We start from the raw sequence: 23922 nt of genomic DNA on the forward strand, positions 1-23922 counted from the left end.
ATTGTTTGGTAATTATTTTTAATTTTATGTTAAATACATTATTATAACATTTATGTTTCTGTTGTTAACATTCGGCAAGTAAATAATATGAATATGTACAAATAGTTTTTACTACTTTATACTTTTATCCAGATTATTAACCCAATGTTTTCCAAGATTTCCTATAACATAGTATAATTTGTAAGCTAACAGATGACAATGAGAATGTTCCTTTATTCTGTACCTAAAGTAGGATCAATTTAACAGGTCACATTTGACACTTCGTCCAAATTCATAAATGTAACCTTGTAACGGAGGGCGTACAATATTTATTGTTACAAAATCAGAACTACAAAAAATTGAAAGATTTATCAAAGGTTTATCCAAAATCTTTGAAATTAATTAAATATTTGAATTAATAATACTAAAAATAGAAGAATTTTTTTGACAATTCTAGCTATAGGCTAACAGATGTCAAATGTGACTTATTAAATTGGTCCTACTTTATTTCATATTATTTGTCAATTATTAACTGAAATAAAAACTTTTAATGATTTATTCACAGATAGTATTAATGAGGTACGGCGTGAATTAACCAATGATTATTTTTCTGATTTAGATAGATTAGTATACTTTTTTGATAGGAGCTAATTGTTTACTTAGAATTTAAATTACTATTTCTTCTTAATACTCTGTTTCTTTTTTCCTTCTATAAAATTACTATGTATATATATATAACTTCTGGTATTTTCTTGTGACACTGTCCTTTTGCTTAGATTTCACAATTTCTTATTCTTATGTTATCTGTGGAGACTTTTAATTGGCTCTCTGTTTCCAACTCTTATTTCTATGTTTTTGTTACTTAGCTGTAAGTCTTCCTAAATAGTAAATAAATAAAATAAATGATTCCTATGAACGCGTGTCCGCGTGGTGGATCATGGCCACAGATTATTTAACCTTACAGACAATGCTTCCATACATTTTAGATAGATAGATAGATGGATAAAATATTTATTTGTAAAACATATAAATTTAGTAAGGAAACGCAATCGCCAAAATCGCATTGTGGCGGGGTGCGGGGAGAGCTCGCTTGGCTTTCATTGGAGCGTTCAAAGGAAGGCCAGTGCCCCAGGAAGATAATTTTACAGTTCTGGATGGAAAACAAAAGAATTACCCACTAGAGTAACGCCACAGCAGTGTTGCTCAAACTGTCGCTCGACTATACACACTGAAAGCGGTTCGAGTGCCGACTGTAAGCGGCTTTTATACAAAACATTGCTTGTGCAGATATAAAATTTTGTTGATAATGTAGAAATAAATAAAAAAATATAAATATTTATTCCATTATGATAGCACTTCGCGGGCGCCGATGGTAAGCTTCCACATGAAACACTGATTAATAAAAATCTAGTTCCATTTTGGTTACCAGCTTTGTAATTGTTGTCAGACGTTCCTGCAACTAAGCTATACCAAAATGATATCCGTTCAGTAAACTTGTTGTATATCAGTGTTGTATAAAGTTGAAGACTTTTGGATTCGATCCTCCGAAAATACAGACAGATAAACGGGACAGGTGTGTTTATATAAAAGCATGTTACAATCTTGACGTTTAATTACGTTAAAACATTAACGTGTAAAACTGAAGTTTTAAAATGCAATGATACTCCATGTCGAAAAAGTTATACTTTATCTAGACGTCTAAATTTCACATAAATGTGCTTTACTTCTGCACTATCCACACTTTGTGTCCGTTCTATGCTGTGCAATCCGATTTATCGATTACAATTTAATCTGACTCGATTGTCTGCCTTGTTATGATTAGTAGGCGCCGCTGACCAATGCGATTGTTCACGGATTGTTCCATTTTCAAATTACTCCAATGCAATTTGAAATTGACTTAGTTTTAATCTTAATTGATATTATATTGCGGATGAATTGTTGTTTTTCATATTTTATACTAGCTTTTGTCCGCGTCTTCGCCCGCGTTTATTTCGTGCGTCCGCTAAAACTTATTATTGTCAATATCTCCGGTTCTAAGCATCGTATCGCGTCGAAGCCAGATTTTAAGTTAGACCATCCGCTATACAACTATGAAAAACGCATCAAATTCCATCCAGTTTTTTGCGTGATGCGTGGGACCATACAGACAGACAACAATTCAAACAAAAAATATTTTGGCTTCTATTAGTCCCGTAAAAATCACCGTAATAATTTTATCATGTACATAGCTTATTTACAGTTTTTTTTATATGTATACATTTTGGTTATTAGTATCTCTTCACTCATAGTGTTAGCCACACTACACTCCAAATATAAACCATAACCACTTTTCCAGTATGTGATTGAATCTAGCGATCAATTTTGTCAGAATGTCGGTCAATCGTTATCTTAATAAAACCAATAGTTATTATAAAGTAAAGGAAACTACTATACAAATACTACTACTATATACTACTAAATATTTTTTTATTCATTGCTGATCCAACATTTTCTATCAATCTGGGTAAAAAGACATTTTCTAACAAATTGTATTACCAGATTGCACTATGATTTCCACGATCATCTACGTAGTCGTAGACATGTAGCTACGTCGTAGCAAGAGCTACGGCGCGGCTACGACTCGTAGACAACAAAACGCATATCATTATGCGCTGGTATGGGTTTAGTTGTCTACGGGTCGCAGGCATATGATATGCCTATAATATAATATGATATGCCTACAATATTTGTGTGAAGTTAATATAGCGTGTGATTCTCCCTTAAAAATAAGACTCCATATCCTCCCGCGGAAGTCGTACGAAGCGACTAAGGGACACAGCCTTGCAGCTGATAGACTACAGTGATATTCTCAAAGTTTGTTGAAAACAGGGATTCGACGGCCAGTTGTAACATTGTTATGTTCTTTAGATGCGGAATCTTTAAAAAAAGAATAGTTTATTTTTGACTGGATCACCAGGGCTTCGTGACGTCACACACAGACAAAGAACTATGGAATCCGTTGTACGGAGTACCTACTAATTCCATGCATATAACATCGACATTGCCAGAACGAGACAAAACATATTTTAACTGAATTAGGTTGTAACTTTTGATGAACAAGAAGGTTTATTCTTTAATATCAGCATAACGTAAATACTTTAATAAACAACTTTAATAAACTATGAACCCTTTGAGTATACTAACTTTAAATAATCCGATTAAATATTCCAATAGATTAGCCAGCAATCACTCTAATTAATTTAGTAGGAAAATTCATACCGCAACAAATCAGGTGGCAGCCCTGTTAGCTCGGCTAGAGTTACCACACGTTGAAATTTCTCTAGAATTTACTTTTTTATTTCTATTGTTCCTCACAGAGAAGTAGGGCCTGGTGACTTGTAGTGAAGAACATGAAGGGAAAAAAAATAGAAAATATGTTTATTGGACAAATAATATTTTTTATTTTTCAGCAAGTCAAGTTCTTACACCTTATACACATTTTGTGGGAGTTGGAGCTTCCCAGCGCCCACAAAATATTTTCTTAATTCATATAATTGAAGCATTTCATAATACATTTGTATAAATGTATTTATTCAAGTTTATACTTATTGTAGGTATTTTTAGGTTTATATTGTTTTGTGTTTTAATTTTGGTAAATTCATGCTCTTTGCATCTCATCTTCCTCTTACCTAATGATGTGATAATGCTAGTAGTTTGTAGGTTTGATCAATATTATTTAATTTAGAATATAACGTGAAAAAGTGATAATATCTATACGAAAATTAGACTTTGACTATTTTTAGTTTGAGTTTAATTTTAATCTTAGTATTTTTTCAACATTTATATTTCTGTTATACATAAAAATACTAACATTTTAAAACGAACAACCACGGTCACCCTACCATAGCCTGTCCTTTGAAAGGATTAAGGGGTTTTGAACGCTCGGTAATTACGAAGTGACGTCAGTCATTAGAGAGGCTCCGGCGCCTCTTTATTTACGTCTTCTCTTCACGGGTAAATAACAACGCTACGTCTTGTCGGATAAATAAACAGGTTCCCAGTACCAGCCACTTGAACTGGCGTAATTAATAAACATTACTTGATGGACTTCTTATAATTCATATATATTCTTTAAAAGTTAAAGTATTATAAATTAAAAATTGCTTTATTTCAGGTAAACAAAGATTTATACGTTTTTTATTGAAATTCTCAATATCCATTCCATTCTTGGAAAGTCCATTAGATAAATCTTGAGATGTAATAAAACGACGAATACAGCAACTGACTATTATTTTTTAAAGTGTATTATTTAATGTAAATCAGTACATATTATTTTAACTACTTGCATTATATTTACCTATATTGTAATTTTACCAATCTGTTTTGTCGATGTTCTATGGTCAATGTTCAAACTAGATCTAAAAATAAACCTTTTGAGACTAGTTAGACTATTTTAGAAAGACTATTGTTGATAAAAACCTACTCAATTAGTAACCTGAACCACTGTATTTAAAAATCAAAACAAAATTCAGCCGAATGTAAAAACGAAGCAAAAAAATCTAAAACCGTCCCTAAGTAAAGGCAAAATCCTCATTTAATTGGTACCCTGATCGGCAATCGGCGATAAATTAAACATTTTCTCTTATTTAAAACCGAAATGAAGTCCATTTGGATCCGCCGCACCGTAATCACAGAGTTTACGACGTGCAAAGTCCGCCATTTTAACAAAATGGCCGACGGCTCACTTGGGAATTGGCGGACGCCACTTGAAATTAAATGGTTAATGTTTGCGACTGTTAAGTTAATCAATATTTTAATTACGAGTTAAGATTACTTGAGTTAGTAATAGGAGAATTATATCGGTTAAATTGCACGTGCGCAACGAAGAGTTTTTGTTTGTAATACTCGTAAAATGGTTATCTCTAAAACTATCAGATATGTAAACAATCGTTTTGACATAAATACATCATAGCTACATTATTAAGTAAAACTATGTAAGTAGGTATAAGACAACTTATTAAATATATGTAGCTTGTAGCTTACTAAACGTTACTAAACATATAGTATATAATAATCACCACAAGTTCCGTAGGTCGTATTGAATGACTCGCATAGTCTAAAATTATTTTATATGTACGAGAAGTATGGTATTGTGCTTGTAGGTAGCACTTTTAACATCCTACGATGTTACCACGTCTGGTTTAACAAAGCTAGCTGTGCAACTTGGTAACACTTACTTTACTAAGGTTCACCAACGTTGTGTAAAATATATACCAAGTGGTAGTGTATTTTAGTTATAGTTATCTAATTTTCTTCATCATGGGGTGCCATCTTCGAATTGAAGTTTAGAGGTCAGCATATGGAAACCCTCGCGCCTTCGGGCCGCTATTTTCAGTTGGTTGTATCTAAGTCCGGTCCAATCCTTTATGTCATCAAACCACTTTCGTCGAGGGCGGCCAGGAGGTCTTTAGCCAGGGATTTTGCCTTCAAGAATCAGTCTTAGAAATTCAAACTGGGGTCCCCTTTAGCCAAAGAAATGAAACGCCTAATATGTAGTATTTACTTGTTACCACTGCTCTCTTTCACTCATTATTTATGAATTTTTCTGAAACCTATAGGTATAACTTTTTAAGTTATTTTTAAATTAATTCGTTTTTAGACATTACTACGTACTAAAGTTTTTGCATTGGTTATTTCAGATTGCCAATGATTGTAGTCAGATATATTCCATTCATAAACAAATACTTATGTTTTTGGAGAAAAATATTCTAATAACACATCGACGGCTTCTTATTTCCGAATACACAAAACCCCATTATATTAAGGATCTGCGTCTAAATCTACGAAAGTATTGCACAGCGTTCAATAATACCCGTTCCCTATCGTCTTTATAACTTACGTAAACGTTTTTCAAAGATGCAATTTAATACAGGAGTATTGAGTCAATCGCATTATCTACTGCCGTTCCATTCGACGCAAACCGACCTCAAGGTAGATCCAATTTAAAAAGTTCTCCGAGAAATTTTTCCAATCACAGTAGTTACGCCCCAGTAATCGGCGATTAGTTTTTTTTTAAGAACGTCCGTTTTGATACAGAATGAAGAATTTATTTTTAAAGAAGTCTTTATTGGAACTGGCAGCATTAATAGAAAATAAAAAAAAATTACATAATTCGAATCGCTAAAATCAATTTTACATGTGTCAGAGTAAACAATTTCTTTGTATGTAACTGTGTCATGCCATCATCTGGCTATTTGTAGGAAACGACGATAAATAGAGACAGATGTAAATGATAAAAAGGGATATAAACATTTACTCACCACGTCTTTCGGTTGGTCTTCCTCCGTCGTTTCAATATCAACACTCTCGTCGCTGTCGCGGTCACTTTTGGTTGATCTGGCGGGCGACGAGCGGGGAGGTGAGCGTGGGGACGAGCGGAGAGGTGAGCGCGGCGGTGACCTGTGCGGAGAGCGACTCCGTCGAGGTGACAACGCTATGGGAGACCTAGACCTGGGAATAAGTCATATTTGTAAGTCAGAGAGTATAAAGAATACCTAGTAATATGAAAGTATGCCGTAGAAAAACCAATACTAGAGAATAATGTTTATACGAAGCTTCAGTTACTCATGTAATTTACAGTTATCCTATTTGTATAAGATTAATACATGATCATAATCAGACTATATGTTGACTTTTCACTCTACTATGACTTAGGTAAAACGCATGACAGTTTTACTAAAGTTGATGGTTAGCCCCCTTCTCTTTCAATTTTAAACGCAGAGGTAGTTTTAAAAGTGGTAGAATTAAAAACAAATATATAAGTTTGTCTGCGGGTCTGGGTACATATTATGTGACCGTTTCACGTTTGACACAAGCTTAGTGCTTAGTGTGGGTCGTTGAGTGTTGTCTATTTATTTTTGAACTACCCAGGTCGCATGACTATGCGACTTTGCGAGCTTCGACTGAAGCTACTACTAGATTTTCACGGGTGAACTGGCCCATTACTTACCTATTAGGCGAACGTGGTGGGGACAGCGCGGGGGACAGTTGCGGGGACTCCAGGTGGTGTGTTCTCACTGGACGAAATGCGCGCGGCTCCTCTATTGCGCTTACGCCGCTTAGCGCTGTAAGAGCCCCTACAATATGGATCATGTCAAAAAAATATTCTCAAAAAGCTCATAAAATTGTTTTTCCACTGCGCCACAATTTCTAGGTTAATCTTCTAAGTAAATAAGAAAGAAAGGAAGCCAAGCAAAAGGCTCTCCTCTAGCGTTCACAATCTGTAGCTGAGTATATCTTTACCTGGCGTCCAGAGCGTGGGCTTCAGCCAAGGTATAGCATACGGCAGCGGCAGACGTGCGCCCCACACGTAGTCTGCCAGCCGCGGCACAGGCGCGTGCGCAGTGGGCGGGCTGCCCGCTGAGCGCTTGCTTTCGCCGCTCTCCTCTGGCCTGCGCATAGGGACTCTTCTGTGGCACAATTTTAGGCTGAACTTTGTAAAATGATTTGCTTTATCTTGCCGCTTTTAGACACCTCTAAATTATATTAGGTACTTCTAGATTAATCTGCCGGACCCTTGATAGACTTATAATGAGATAAACCATTTACAGAAGAATGGTAAGTAAGATAGAGGGAACCATCAATCAACACGTAATGAAGTCGTGACAAAGATCAACTTTCGAAGCATTGAGTGTTGTCAAAACTGCAAAACTAACAAACTTACGTCGGTTAGGTTCATATTCAAATGCAGTCTTCTGACGTTAAAGTTAGTGGTATTTCAACAATATTCTTGCGAACATATGTATGACGTAGAAAAAAGAAGAAAAATTTCTTAATGAGACTCCTTTAAAGAGATGATCTATAAGTTACCTACCTAGCAGCAGACAGCATCCTCTTCCTAGTCCCTCCATTGAACATAGCCTTAACATCCTCCCAAGCATGCACGACCTCATCAGGTGGGGTTCCACTGAGCTTCATGTGACGTCGCCAGGAGTTGAAGTTAGCGGCGTCGGGCTGGACGTACTTGTCGCCGGGACCGACACGGTGCGAGTGGAAGATGAACTTATTGGGGGAGAAGAAGAGGCCACAGTACGCGCATTTGATGCATTTAGCGCGCGATGAGTTGTATCTAAGTTTGAAGGAGAGATTAAAACATGGCGATCAAAATTTAATATGGGCTTCCTAAGCTATGCTCGGTGATAATCGACTCATATTGTTCCTCAAAGCCAAATCATCTCGTCATTTTATTTATTTCAGTGCAAGTATAAAACTGAGAATAATTCCGTGAAAGACAATTGCAAAAAAGAAGCATTCATATAAAAATCAAGTAATAGATAATCCCGATCAAAATTGACACCATGATTACCTCGCAACACATAAAAGAGGTCAGAACCACAGGACCACAGATGAAAAAGGCAATATAATATATTTTCATAGAAATTCTAATATAAGTACTCTGGATAAAAAGTTCTTGGCACTCTAGCATGAAGGATTGGCTTCAGTATTATCTATAGCTTCAGGTACTTCTTACCTAGCAGGCAGGAACGCCCCCCGACACCCCCAGGCGCACTCGTGGTGCACCGCGAAGGCAAAGTCGTCAGGCAGGCGGGGCGGCGCGTTGTCCCCGAGGAACGACTTGCAGAGCCGCTCGGCTTCCCGTCGGGTGATCATTCCTATGAATACTGCTGTTTCAATATCGCAAAATAACTTAATATTATGCGACGGAACAACATATTTAACTTGTTATAGTTTAGAAAAAGTAGACGTCGAATGTTGATACGTGCACGGAGCACGCATTATTAATCTACTTATCTGCTACAATAGAACTGACAGGCATTTACGTATTGTAAATATTTCAAAATCAAATGATAGACAGTAAAGCATAAGTGGATCTCATTGTAGATACGAGATCTATATCAGAAGAGTGAGGTGAGTAGCTTTTGATGCTCCATGTCTAGGTTTGAAGATTTGTGGCGAGGTAGTTCCGCCTTCAAAATACGACCATCCTGTATCCTCCAATAGATGTCATGTTAGACGAGGTGACTAAATATAGCCTAGGTAGCTGATAGGCAACAATTGTGTTCCCATATGAAGTAGACACCAGGCAGGGGGCCGGTTGTAAAATCACAGCCGAATTATCTAAATTTTAAGGTTATTTTTTACAGTTACCCCGAGCTTCGCGGCGTCACAGCTCCGAACGTCAGGTACGGTGATACGAGAAATAAATGAAGTAGAATACTTACCGCATCTTCTAGACGAGACGGGCATGGCACCAGCACGCCTCAGTATCTCCAACTGGACGGGAGTGCACTGCACGCAGGTAATGCCCAGCGCGACCCGGCGGTTGTGTATCTCGTTGTACGAGAACTGCTTGAGCAGGGTGTTGGAGATCTGCGCCAGGCAGAGGCGCTCGACGCCCTCAATGACAAGGGAGACGATGGGCACGCCGTATAATAAGACTGTGCTCACCTGATACAGAAATTGTAGATTTTGTTGTAGTTTTTATTTTGTACTCTATAAAAACCTTGTTTGTTACCCTGCACTACTATGTCAATAAGAAAATAGATGTAATAAGTACTCCGTTGTGCGAAGTACTTACTACATCCATGACATGTCGTCTTTTCGATTTAGAGTTTTAACAGATGTAGTGAGTAGAGTTAGACGGCACATTATAGACACCTGTTAGTCAGCTTTAATATTATGACGAGTATTTTATTTTATAGTTTTCCTTGCAGCAAGAACTAGAGAATATAAGGTGCCTATCAATAGTATCAATCCACATTATCCCGTCAGTGTCAGCTCAGTGGATCTTTTCAATTCACAGCTATCAATTTATCTAAGTAAAGCAACTTTATATGTGTGAAGTTAAGACCTGGCCCCATTGCTCTGTCGTGCTTTGTTTAGATTACATCCGTCAACGCATCAATGCAGAATCGTAATTGTCAATATCAACGGAGCACAACGGGAACGCTGGTACAATATATAAAATAAAAAATATAGACTGATATTAAATCGGTTTAGAACTTATAAAATAAAAGTTATTATATATGTCTTATTTAATTCTGACTGAGAGGTCATATGAAAAAATGCCATGTGTATTAGCAGTTACAGGGTTTTTATCAACGTTTGGAAGACTCACTTGATTCGGTTTAGCGCTCAGCTGCATCGATTTGTGCTCAGCGCGCGGCTTCAGCGACTCCCGCGGCGACAGCGCCAAGTTCGTCGCCTCCATCCTTAAACAATGCTTGCTACGTGAGATACTATATGAGTAAGTATGTTTTATATAGGTGCGCCTTCCATGCTGGTGTGGAGCAAAAGAAAGACTTGGATTGCCCCCGCTGCTACCGTCCCGCGCAGATTTGAAATGTCAATCAAAGGAAAGGGCTCTCACTAATCCAATTTTTAACTTGTCAATATCACTTTTAAGTCATGTATGCCTAGTAACTTTCCTGATGGTTCTTAGTCGCCAAATCATATTTAATCATATTAGCATGATCAAATTTATTCTAATTTCGTCAAAGAAAAGGTAACGATTATTAATAAAAGTTTGCGACGAATTGAGAAAATCCTCATTATTTTTTGGGTTCAATTAAAAAGTTATAACACATAATTTCTCTCCGCCCTTGTGCAGAAACCAGTCTAAAAATCACGTTCTTAATAATCCATGATTAAATATTAAATACACAACATCGTAACTGAATTTAATTTTAATGAATCACAAAACACACCATTAAATAAGCTATTACAACAGGAATTATCACCCCAAAACCAAATTACACAAAAAATTTCGGCAATAACAATAAAAATGGTACAAAAGTGAGAATTTTGGCAAACGACCTCGTTTTCCGCCGGTCAATAAACCAGAGAGGACAAATGCAACAAAAGTGATCATTTCGTACACAAATAGCCATTTTGCGTGTGAATGTGGTGTATCGAATATCAATTGGCGGGGAAACGCGAGGGGCGCGAGCGACAGTCCCCGCAGGGCTATGTGTTACTTGGTTTTATTAAAACTTTTGGCAATTACTCTAACGGAATAAATACCTAACAGAGAAATATATACTGATTTGACGATCTCCGTGGCCTAACGGTCATCATTCCGGATTGCTACACTGGAGGCCCCGGGTTTAATCGCCGATCAGGTCGAGATGGAAAATTATTTTTTTCAGACTGACTTGGGTCTTGGATGTTTATCTATTTGTATATGTTATAAAATATAGCGTCGTTGAGTTAGTAACCCTTAACACAAGTCTCGAACTTACTTTGGGGCCAACTCAATATGTGTAATTTGTCGATATATATTTATTATTATTTATTTATTTATTAATATTTCCTTCCTGGTTTATTGTTAATTCACAAATTATGAAAACTTTGACTTACGTTTGCAAAGCTAAGATCTTAGGTGAACTCAGGTGTACCTCGGGCTAAAAAGTGTCCATTACTCAGATGAACCAAATAGGTAAGCTACGACCCACATCGTGTTTTTTTTTCTATGTTACCTACCGAACTAGCCTGCAATAAGACGCATCTGCGTGCAATTCGCAATTGTTTTTTATTTTATTTTTTTAATGAATTACCAAACTATAAAAAAATATTACAGAAAAAAGTACAAAATTAGATTTTTATTTGTATTTCTAAATCAGTTATCCAAATTCTTTAGATAAATATAAGGTCATAAAATTGTAGTAATCATAGTATTTTTTGCCGATTGCCATCTACCATGATAAACAAAAAAAAAAAAAAAGAAATCAAAAAGCAAAATGTCCATTGTCCCCACAATTAATACAAGCAATAAATCCAGAAAATTACCCGGAGCATGTCAAAATGTAACATATGCAACAATAATGGAAAGTAGCGTTTAACTTAATCAATTATTTCGCGCCCTCCGCCCCACCCCCCTCACACCCCCGGCCGCACGCCCCTCATGTTGATTTTGAACATTAGCCGGTGGTTCCGTTTAAACGCGATTTATCATTACGTTAGTGACTTTGTAACAGACAAACACTTCGATGGAGTGCTTTTAGGGACGCTATAATTATGTTTGTCACATTTTAAATGTCACACAAAGTGACCTTAAAAATTCTTTTAATTATATAGGTTTATAGATACCATTTCAAAAACTTGGATCATGAACTCTGATATTAAGTTTTAATTGGCCGAAAATACAAGACATACGATAATAATGATGTTGTTGTTTCGAAATGAAAATAAATTCCCAAACAAACGTAATGTGCTTACGTTACGTACGTTCTTACGAGGTAAACATCAGACGAAGTCGGCGGCGCAGTGGTAAAGTGCTTGCCACTGGACGGAGAGGTCCCCAATTCGATCCCCATCGGGTCATGATGGAAAATGATATTTTTTCTGATTGGCACGGGATTTCCGATTTTCTTGGATGTTTATCTATATATGTATTTGTTATAAAATATAGTACAATTGAGTCCCATAAACCAAGTCTCAAACTTACTTTGGGGCTAGCTCAATCTGTGTGATTTGTCCTAGTATATTAAAAAATATATATAAATACTAGGCGCCCGTCTCGCTTTCGCCCGTGTAAAGGGTAACACCATAATAAAACTTAGATAATCAGATTTAATTACTAATATCCATCAAGATACTAATGTTAGTAATCACAATCATAATAGTAATATTTCGCTGTTTACGGATATGTTGACGAAATTTTGAATGGTATTATTCATTATTTCTTTTCACCCTCATTTAACTACCCTAAAGGTCAAATTTTTAGAAATCCTGAAACACGGGTTTCATTAATTTTGTTTCATAGCATTTATACCAAGTTTCAAGTAGATCAGTGTAAAGGTTTTCGTTATTTTTCATACAAACTTTACCCCCAATTTATAGCCCTTTAGGGGTCGAATTTTGAAAATTCCTTTGAAATCCCTAAAGTTATAGCTTCTATGGTTTAGGCTGGGCGTTGATTAGTAAAAAACTTTCTTCTGTAAAAAACTTCTTATATATATATATATGTAGGTAGGTACCTAACAGTATTATATATTATATGCTTTGAACCGTTATTCGAAACCTATAGAGTGAGATAGCATTACTTCCGATGACGTCATCAGCCCCCAATATGCTCCTTCTACCCCCTCCACCCCACTACCGGCGGCTCTAATGAGAGTGGAGGGGATCTTTGCTTGCTGCCAGCGCAGTGTTGGCTCGTCACATTGGCATTGACTTTCGTCAAGTGCACACCCCCATTTAAACAAAGTTATTGTTCGAAAAAAAAAAAAAAAAAGCAGTGCATTTTCTCTGCAGAAGGGAATATTTTTTGAGCGTTCTGCGGAAGAACTACTCTTGGCATGGAATACACCATGGGAGAATCTCCTGTGCGTGATTCATTACCCGAGGAGCTTGATGTTCGTGAAAATAGCCCGGTCATCGCCGGAAACACTGGCGAACGGGTTTCTAGACCCGTCGAGCGACACCGCCCGCGGAGGCGGCGCTCCGTCAAGTCTCCTCAGCAGGCTACTAGGCCCGCACTCAAGCGCCGCACAAGGCGAGCGCGTAGTTCCAGCAGCAGCAGCTCCGCATCGTCGTCTTCTTCTTCATCGTCGTCTTCGAGCTCCGAGCGTCCCCGGCGGCATAGAAAGCGGTCTTCGCGTCAACGACGGTCGAGAGTACGGTCCAGGGATGATAACAAATTGGATTCTTTATCCAATCAGGTCGGTGACATTTTAAAATACTTGAATAGGCAAGAACTGAATTGCGAGTATGATTCCGACATACTTTCTCTGCACCCTTCACAAAATTTAAAAAGATTGGTTACTTTAAATGAGCCGTTAGTTAATAAACCTAAAAAAATAGGATCACTGGACTGTAGCCTTAAGACTAATCTTAAAGAAGCCACAGTTGTCAACACATCTCAAGCTAGACTTTCCACTTTATCTAATTTACATCATTTCGACACAAATGAATGGGACCGAGTGCGGTATATCGAAACCGAGAAGAAATATCTTGCCACACCAGGTTTTTACGATTTAGATGTAAATACTGAATTACGATTTTATGATCCGAACTCATCTTGGCTCAAGTCACTTGACCGCTCATTTGGTGCTTTAACTCATGCTGTTATTCAGCAGAATGAAGTTTTCAAAAGTAATTTACAGCAAATAGTGGATTGGTCTCACAAACCAGACTGTACTCTTACTCCGGATTCCCTTTTCGAGAAACTTAATGAAGTTTTTTCCAGTAAGTCTGATTACATAAAGCTATCTGAGGATATTCTTCAACTCGTTTGCGGAAGACGAGCAGATACTATCCAAAAACGACGAGATAGCATATTATCAGGTATTAAAGACCGATACATTAAGGAAGATTTACGAAAAATCCCTCCTACAAACAGTTGTTTATTTAACCCAGACGTTATGAGTGCATTTTTAACAAAAGCTGGCGGTACAAATAAATTATTTCTCATTAGAAAACGCCCAGCGGATGAGCCAATTATGTCCCTGAGAAATAACGTGCAGGCCCAAAACAAGCGACCGCGGAGGTCAGCACACTTTAAAAAGGAGGATGAGCGTTACACCTCTCCTGGGCCATCTTCTGGTAATAAGAATCACAGTAGATTCGCGGTTAATCGTAATGACAACACGAGAACGCAGTCAAAACAGGAAAATAAAAAATCGGGCCGTTCTACCCTCAAAACCAATAACAAGTCCTTTCGTAAATGACAACAAACAAGACTCGTTTTACGGCGGTTGTTTAATAAGTTATTTAAATATTTGGAAAAAATTAGGAGCACCTCATCACGTAATGAAAACAATTTCCGGCTACAGACTCCCATTTTATCAAAAACCCGGGCTCCTCAAGCCCGATCAGCTAGGGAAATACTTAACACCCACAAGTCACTCAATGACAAAACAAATTACAGATTTAAAAAACCAAAAAATTCTAATACTAGCACCGCCGTCTCCGAGTTTTGTTTGTCCAATGTTTTTAGTAAAGAAGTCGGATTCCAGCGATCGCCCGATATTCAATTTGAAGAACCTAAATCAACATCTGACAGACTTCAAATTCAGATTAATCAACGTTCAGAAGGTACCAGATTTCCTTCAAAGGGGAGACTGGGCCATAAAAATCGACCTGAAACAGGCCTATTTTCATATACCTGTGGCTCGATCTCATCAGCCGTTTCTGGGAGTACTGTACAAGCCCGAACATTCGAACAATCCAGAACTCTTACAACTAACGAGTCTGCCCTTCGGTCTTTCGTCAGCTCCAATGATATTTGCGACTGTCTCCAACTGGGTAGCACAACTGCTACGAAGCAAAGGCCTGAGAGTAATCGTATACCTGGACGACTACCTTATACTCAATCAGAACAAACAGATTCTGATAGATCAGGCTGCGGAAGCCGTTCAGACTCTATCGTCTTTGGGTTGGAATATCAATTTCGAAAAATCCATTTTGGCTCCGACTCAAATAATAGAGTATTTAGGAGTCCAGTGGAATCTTCAAGCGAACATGAAGCTACTACCTCTCGAAAAGCAGCGCAAAGTGAGTATGAAGCTACATCGTATTCTGAAAACGAAAGAATGTAGTTTAAAAGAAGCTCAGAGTTTGCTAGGAATGCTAAACTTCGCGTCATTTATCATTCCAAGAGGTCGACTTCGGTGCCGACCAATTCAAATGGCCTGTTCTCTTCTCCCGAAAGACCAGCCATACACAAAATACGCTCTTGGCCCATCGCCTTTGGTGGAGCTAAGATGGTGGTCGACAATGCTTTCGGCAAGCACGTCCATACACCCAGAGCCTGTAACACATTTCATAACTACAGATGCATCAGGCAAAGGCTGGGGTGCCGTGCTAGACGGCACTCGAATGAGCGGCGGCCGTTGGCAGCTCAGTCAGAGAGCTTGGCACAGCAATCTCAAGGAGATGTGGGCTATTATTCAATCCATTCTAAAGTTCCAGGCTCGTCTAAGAGGGACGTCGGGGTTGGTTCAGTCCGACAACAAGAGTGTAGTGAGTTACATAAGGAAAGAAGGTGGATTACGTTCAAAGGCCCTTTTTCAGATGACGGAGTTACTTTTTCAGCTCTTAGACCAGAACGATATTCATGTGATACCAAACTACATACCGGGCCCATACAACGAGGAGGCAGACTCGCTATCTCGCCAGAAAGGCCATGCAGAGTGGACCTTATCGATAAAAGCCTGTCGGCAAATTTTCCGTCGTTTTGGAATACCACAGATCGATCTTTTTGCGTCCAAGAACGCTCACGTCGTCCCACGTTACGTGTCACGAGATTGCAAGGACATGAAAGCCGAATACCACGATGCCTTCAGCAGGCTTTGGTACTATCACAGAGCTTGGATTTTCCCACCACCACACTTGGTGCCGCGAGTTCTTGCGCACCTCAATCAGGCGAAGGGCATTTTCCTCCTGGTAGTCCCTCGCTGGCACAAAGTGTTTTGGCGCCCAGACCTGAAGAGGAGAGCAATAGCAGCTCCTTGGACGTTAACCCAACTGAGGGAGAAGTTGTTGGATGTACAGACCCAAATGCCACCAGCACAGGTAGATCAAATGTGTCTCGAAGTATGGTTAGTGAAGGGTGGGACCATTTATTGATAAATTGGTCAAAGGAAGAAAAGGAGTTACTAGACTCTAGTTGGAGGCCATCCACAAAACGAGTTTATTCTTCAGTGTGGTCTAAATGGCAAGTTTGGTGTCTTTCTAAAGGTATTGATCACTTGAATCCTACTGGATCCCAGTTAGCCAGATACCTAGCTTACCTCCATCTTCAACAAGGCCTTTCTTATAAGACTATTTTAGTATATAAGTCGACTATAGCGACATTAACTAATCCAGACGCAACTTCACTTACCGATAATCCCGTAGTGAAGCGCATGCTTAAAGCTATATCCATAGCTAATGCAAGGTCTTCTTTCAAGAAACCTTTTGTATGGGACCCTAGGTTGGTAGTCGAATGGTTGTTAGGAAACAAGCCAACAGAACTTACTTTGTACGAAGTTTCGAGACGCACAGCACTTATTTTACTTCTCGCCTCTAGCCGCCGAGTGCACGACCTAACACTTCTTCACATCGATATAGATCACTACGAAGATAGGAAGGACCATATACTCTTGCACCCAAGATTTGGTTCCAAGACGGACAGCTATCTCCATAGACAATCATCATGGAAATTTTTTGAGGGTCATGACAAATCAATATGTCCCGTATTTTGGATAAAACAGTTAATAGAGGTTTCGGCACAACGCAGAAAAAATAACAATTTGTCGGAATTGTTCATATCGGCGTGTGGTAAAGTGCGACCCGCATCCCGCACCGTGCTGGGCGGCTGGGTGCGCTCGCTGCTGCGGGCGGCCGGCGTCGCCGCCAGCGCGGGCAGCACGCGCAGCGCTGCCGCATCTCTCAACTGGCTGCAGCAATGCTCTATCGATGAAGTTATGGCAAAAGGAAACTGGCGTTCTGCTAACACTTTTGCTAGATATTATTCTGCTGAAATTCGTTCTCAGCAAAATGATTATAACAACCTTGCACACACGTTTGATACACTATGAATCGACCTATTTCCCACAAGCTTCTGGATTTATTTATTTATTTTTCTTTTTGTATTTTTACAATTAATTGTTCAAATTATGAAAATGTCAACTAAATTGATTAGTTACATTAATAATAACACAATTGTGATTATGTAACCCTTATTTTTCATTTCACACATTGGCATCCTTATAATAATATCAAAATATTGCTTGCCACCAGGCGATAACAAACACATCTCACTCTATAGGTTTCGAATAACGGTTCAAAGCATATAATATAATGTTTTACCTGAAAATAAAACAGTTATTATATGCGTAACCTTATTCGAAACCTATATTTCTATTTCTGCCTGCTGGCCTCATTAATTTCACAGGACTCAAGTGAGATGCAATGTGACGAGCCAACACTGCGCTGGCAGCAAGCAAAGATCCCCTCCACTCTCATTAGAGCCGCCGGTAGTGGGGTGGAGGGGGTAGAAGGAGCATATTGGGGGCTGATGACGTCATCGGAAGTAATGCTATCTCACTCTATAGGTTTCGAATAAGGTTACGCATATAATAACTGTTTTATTTTCAGGTAAAACATTATATTGTCACTGCTTCTTGGTTGACTGGTAGAATTATTTTTTAAGGAAAGGAACAAACGAGCCGACAAAATAATAATGCAAATTACACTTGTAACAAAGTTATATAAATAGCTATTAATTTGACCACGTATTTAAATTACATAATTTTTGTTATTTTTGCTACGAACAATTGTAGGCGTGGCGTAGCGATAACTATTTACGTAGGCGTTTCCGAAGCGTGCTCTACAGACTGTCTGTAGCACTGCTACAAACGTGCTACGGGTTCATTTCATCACTACAGTATAAAACATAGTCGCTTCCCGCTGTCTGTCCCTATTTATGCTTAGATCTTTAAAACTACGTAACCGATTTTGTTGCGGGTTTTTTCAATAAATACTATGACTCTTAGGTGGATAATTTATTATGGTTTAACCCGAGCGAAGCCGGGACGGGGCGCTAGTTCCTAATATAAATAGGAACGATTGTTACATATTTGCAAATCGTAATCATAAACCATTTTAATATTAACGCACTCGAACACTGGCCACAAACAAAAAAAAACTTTATTTACTAAAAAAATTCAAACTTTTTTTTAATAGATAGATTCAAATATAGAGTGGTGACATACTGGATATGACTACTAATCATATTTCAAATTTCACGGCTCGGCTGTCGGCGCCTGCTCCTCGCATAATCACTTGTATTGTGAATCCCGGAGTAGCCATATGGTGCCGAGATCCCGGGTTCGAATCCCGGGGGACCTGTCGGGACGAGCATGTGCCACTTGTATCGGAACTAATCGCGTTTTTAAGTGAGAGGCAGAGATAATAAACTTGGGCAAATTTTTATTTAAGACTACTTTCACATGCTAGTTTCATTACATACTAGCGGCCCGTCCCGGTTTCGCTCGGGTAAATATATTAAACTGTAAGTACATTTAAAACTTCCTAAAGAATCACACTTTCTATTGCTGAGAACCGTACAAAAATTAGTCTGGTAATTTTTGAGTTTATCGCATTCAGACAGACGCGCCATGGGGTCTTCTTTTTATAATATGTATAAGGATTTTGATAGTATTTCGGTTATATTTATATTTCGATTCTTAAAAAAAAATTAAAGAGGGAGAATATTTCAGTCCAATAAGTGTTTTAAATCAATTGCCCGAAGCTGCACCCGCAGCTGCTTATGTTTGACCTCTAGTCATAAAACATATCTATTCCAAATTTCATCCAAATCGGCCAAGTGGTTTAGCCGTAAAAGTATGACATGTGCTACAGGGGAATTTTTTATATATGCAAGGATATCGTATATGGATAAGTGAACTTACTTCCACATTTTCATATTACAAATTTTCAATGCACACATCGAAATAAAATATTTTTATCTCTCTTTTATCCCGTTTAAATTTAGAATCAATAACTTTGACCAATAACCCTTATCGACTGCCTATTATAATCAAAACACCCCTCGAACAAATTACAAACAAGACCGTAACAATCGCAGTTAGGATACAAATGGTACCTTATTCGATGCGCACGCTTCACAAATAGTACAGTCACCTGGAAATCAGCATGGCCAACTGCATTGCAAATTCGCCGCTATCACCGCGGCATAGAGTGCATGCTGTGTTGACTGTACCTCACAGATTAAGTAGTATTCGGGCATGGTGTGCTCTCAAAGGAACACTTTCTGTGAGACACGAGCCGAGCGGATTGCGGTAGGGGGACCATCTTGTTTTGTTATTTAGGATAAATTAATATAATAAATATTATAGGGACAAATCACGATTGGGTTGGCCTCAAAGTTCGAAACTTGTGTTGTGGAAAAAGAAACGAAATAAACGACGAAACGATATTGTATCTATTTATAACTACATACATATAATAAAACAAAGTCGCTTCCCGCTGTCAGTCCCTATGTATTCTTAGACCTTCAAAACTACACAGAGGATTTTTGATGCGGGTTTTTGTAATATATAGAGTGATTATAGAGGAAGGTTTAGTTGTACAATTTGTTATGTTATTGTTTACACTTTACAGTAATGAATAATTACGTCCAACAGAAATATATTAATACTCAACATGACTAAATGGCCCATAAGAATCTGTTTTAAGATATTTTTTACACATTATAAAAAACAGTCCCCTTGTCGCGTCTGTCTGTCTGTATGAACAGTATTCATAGGCGATGAACTCAAAAACTACCGGACGGATTTTTGTACGGTTATGGATAAGTTAGTTACGCTGTAATGACTTAAAATTAAGTTGTAATTTTTAAAAAATAGAGCTGTTAAGTTAATAGTAAATGCTAAGAAAAATCTACCTCCTCAGAAAACAGATTGATACCAATTATAAACCAATAAATGTAAATCTTTGAACCGGGGCCACCCTGGCGCCCCCAGCGTTAAGAACTTGACACAAGAGCCCCTCTAGTTGCGGATTATCCGCAGAAATGCACAACATGTTGTCAATGGATCGGTTGCGGCATCCCGCAATACTGGCGATTTGTTTTGGGCTACTGAAAACAGATATGAACAAATACGGGGCATGAAAATATATGTTACTAGCTTCGGGTTCGATGCCCGGTTGGGTCATGATGGAAAATTATCTTTTTCTGATTGGCCCGGGTCTTGGATGTTTATCTATACCTATATATGTATTTGTTATAAAATATAGTATCGTTTAGTTAGTATCCCATAACACAAGTCTCGAACTTACTTTGGGGCTAGCTCAATCTGTGTGATTTGTCCTAATATATTTATTTATTTATACTTACAAAATAATTGTAGTACATTCGAGCAGTTAATTTTCTGAGTTTTTGCAAAATTTCATGAAGATAGGTTTGAGTAGATAAAGTATAAATAGGTTAGGTGCAATGAACAGATTTATCACCATTTTATAAGCTCTTGACTCCTCATAATCTAATGAGGAAAAGCCAAATATTACTAATAATATAATATGATAAACAATCATAGTTTATATAAAATAGAATGTTTATATTTAAAACATTAAAAATAAAATAAAAGAAATTGAGAATAATGTCTAAATCGAAGGCAATTTACTCCTCAAATATTTGTCAAAGTTATTTAGAAATAATTGATTCATGTACCTCATTCACATCTATACAATCAAAGCTGAGTTTATCCAGCGAACAATTGTCATAAAGGCCCGCTCTACATGGTAGAACAATAGAGGCGGAGTCGGGTGAACAATCCTAGTTTGTTTAAAGGTCCCGTCTCGTAAGGTTTGTCGTACACTACGGTAGTTGCTAAGCGATAATATTCGTTAAGGACTCGTCGAGTTTGTATAATATAAAGTCTACTCAAAAGCAAATATTACGTAAAATCAATGCCACGTCGAAAGCATTTAACGATTAAGTCCTATTGGGTTCGCTATAAGATTTTTAAAGAACAGTAGAAGAAGTATATCTCGGTTGTTTATTGAAAATAATGCAATTTCATGAAATGTATGGATTTTTCTTAACTGAAAACGTTCAAATAATTAGTTGAGTCGTGTCAAACTTATTGATTTCAATCAATCAAATCGTTTATTTGTGAGAACAGGTACATATAGATAGTATAATGTTATTACATAGCTCTCTATTTTCTGCCTGTCAGGCATACAAAAAGTGGTCAATATTAGCACTCTAAAAATACAAAAATATTATAATAAAATTAAAAAATATATCTATAATGTCATATCAAGATAATATTAATTCATTACGTAAATCATAATAACAGTTATAATATCTCACTCATAAAGATTTATCACCTTTATGCCTCAAATTGTATTGGAATCGCTTGCCAAAGTGTAGCTTCGGAATTGTAACGCAGTGGAAAACTGTCCTAAGCTTACAAAATTAATTCGCGCGCTTCGGTATTTACTTTGCTACTTTGTGCGCTTAATTGGAGTCGCGGGCGAAGACGCGGGGTTAATTCGACGATTAATATTTAATCGATGCTTTGAACTGACGCTCGCCGCGCCGCCGGCATTCCGGTACTGGCCAGGTACAGATGGAAGTTTCAAATTTAGAACATTCAAAAAATACTGGAGAGAATTTAAGGTATTAGGTACCTATGCAGTTGACACATAGAGGTTCAAAATTCGAATATTACCCAGGTTTAGAGAAATAAAACCTCTCAGATATCAATGTGAGCAGATTACAGCAGTATATATTATTAGTACTTCCTAAATCCATGGTGTTATTATATAAAACAATATTAGCAAAGATATTGTATGATTTATTTAGGTTTTCACTTAAATCATAGAATTATTTTATTAGTGTTTTTTAATGAAAATCGTCAAAATGGAATTACCAACGTGTCACCGTTTTCCAATCAATGAAGTGGACTGTAATGGTGGTTGGTTCTACTCTAGACCACTAAATTAGACATGCGTACTTGATAACATAATTTTAACATTCGGTACACTTGCCCAATTCGCTCTTGTTTAAATAGAAAAAAAAATTAAAACTAGATTTGTGGTAAAATCAAAACAAATCTGTCACAAATCTACCTAATACGTAGATTATAGTTCATTGAAATTTGAATCACATGTATTATAAACAATAAAAGGTGTGTAGGCATTTGTTTTTATCGTCAAAAGATTATAAAATCGTATCGTATTGTGTCATATAAACAATAATTATACAGATATATGTATATCTATTTACTCAATAATAAACATTTCGTAAGGTACCCGCGTTTATTCGAGAACAGAAAAACACAAAATCCCTCATTATTCGTCGCCCGTTTCTCCAACAATGGAGATATGACAGCACCGCCTCCCCTCCCCTCCCGCACCCCCTCGCGCCCTCTGGTGGATTTTTCGCACAATTGAATACGTAACTAATCCCCGGCATTGTAGTGCTGAATCAATTTGTTTTTAACTTAAACATTGAGGTGGAAATATTTTAAATATATGACGGAAATTATAAGTACTTGGTATAAGTAGGTACTTGTTTGATATATACGTTTACACGTAGACACGTTATTCTTATAACACCCCTCTTTTTCCGTCGGGGGTTAAAAATGGTATAAACACATTTTTAACCCCCGACACACGTTAAACTTATGACACCCCTGTGTCATAAGTTTAACGTGTCTGTCAATGTATCTGTGTATCTGCCTGTGGTATCGTAGCTCCCAAACGGATGAACAGATTTTCGTTTAGTTTTTTTTTTGTGTCATGGATAATTTTATCCCGAGTGTTCTTTGCCATGTTTCATGAAAATCGGTTCAGCCGTTCAACAGTTGTAGCAAAATGAATATTGAAAGTCAAAGGTTTTTTAATTTGTCTAACAAATAAACTTGTTCTTACTGTTTATTTCCAGTGTTTAAATAGAGCTGATATAAAATACCGAAAAATAATTACAAATTTTCAAGCTAAATTTTATTTTAAATTACCATAAAAATTGGAATAGCAGAATTAGAGTTCGATCTTAATTCGATCCCAATTTTATTTAAGTATCTAATTAAATTTGAAGACCTTTCTTATCGATAATGTGTGGACGCCTAAATCGTCAATACAGACGTGACGCTGTGAATCTTTATGTAAAAATACATAACAAACAAGCTAAGAAGTTATTTCTTAAAATATGCAGAGATACCTAATAAAAGAACTCTGTAGAATAGACTCGAGTCAAGTCATTACAAAGTTTTCCCATCAAAACAAAGTTAAGTAATGCGGGCTCGCATCAACATGTAAATTGTCCCGGATTTACTTGTAAAAGTAATTGAATAGGCGACATTTGCGATTTGATTTGATGAGCCGCCCCTCACATTCCGACGTTTTTAGGGATCCGTCTTGGAGTGGCGAACCTTTTCTGTGTAAACAGGGTAATATATTTTTAATACTATTTTTACGCTACTGTTT

The 23922-nt window shown here is 37.4% G+C and overlaps 1 protein-coding gene across 2 annotated transcripts in view; it reads right to left on the minus strand.

Moving 5' to 3' along the window:
- The window catches only part of fuss (fussel), a 42778-nt gene that overhangs the window by 8931 nt on the left and 9925 nt on the right, over nucleotides 1-23922 (minus strand). Inside the window, exons 2-8 of one of the 2 annotated variants that reach the window (XM_053755795.1) lie at nucleotides 10097-10190; nucleotides 9201-9426; nucleotides 8489-8630; nucleotides 7832-8086; nucleotides 7261-7409; nucleotides 6968-7094; nucleotides 6279-6468 (exon numbers count right to left, since the gene is read on the minus strand). In XM_053755795.1, the coding sequence (XP_053611770.1) occupies nucleotides 6279-6468; nucleotides 6968-7094; nucleotides 7261-7409; nucleotides 7832-8086; nucleotides 8489-8630; nucleotides 9201-9426; nucleotides 10097-10189 (1182 nt within the window). In that variant the 5' untranslated portion in view covers nucleotide 10190. Of the gene's footprint in view, nucleotides 1-6278; nucleotides 6469-6967; nucleotides 7095-7260; nucleotides 7428-7831; nucleotides 8087-8488; nucleotides 8631-9200; nucleotides 9427-10096; nucleotides 10191-23922 lie in introns of both variants that reach the window. The other variant, XM_053755794.1, reaches the window with a different exon arrangement.

Source organism: Plodia interpunctella, chromosome 15 (assembly GCF_027563975.2).
Source record: "Plodia interpunctella isolate USDA-ARS_2022_Savannah chromosome 15, ilPloInte3.2, whole genome shotgun sequence".
Classification (NCBI taxonomy): domain Eukaryota; kingdom Metazoa; phylum Arthropoda; class Insecta; order Lepidoptera; family Pyralidae; genus Plodia; species Plodia interpunctella.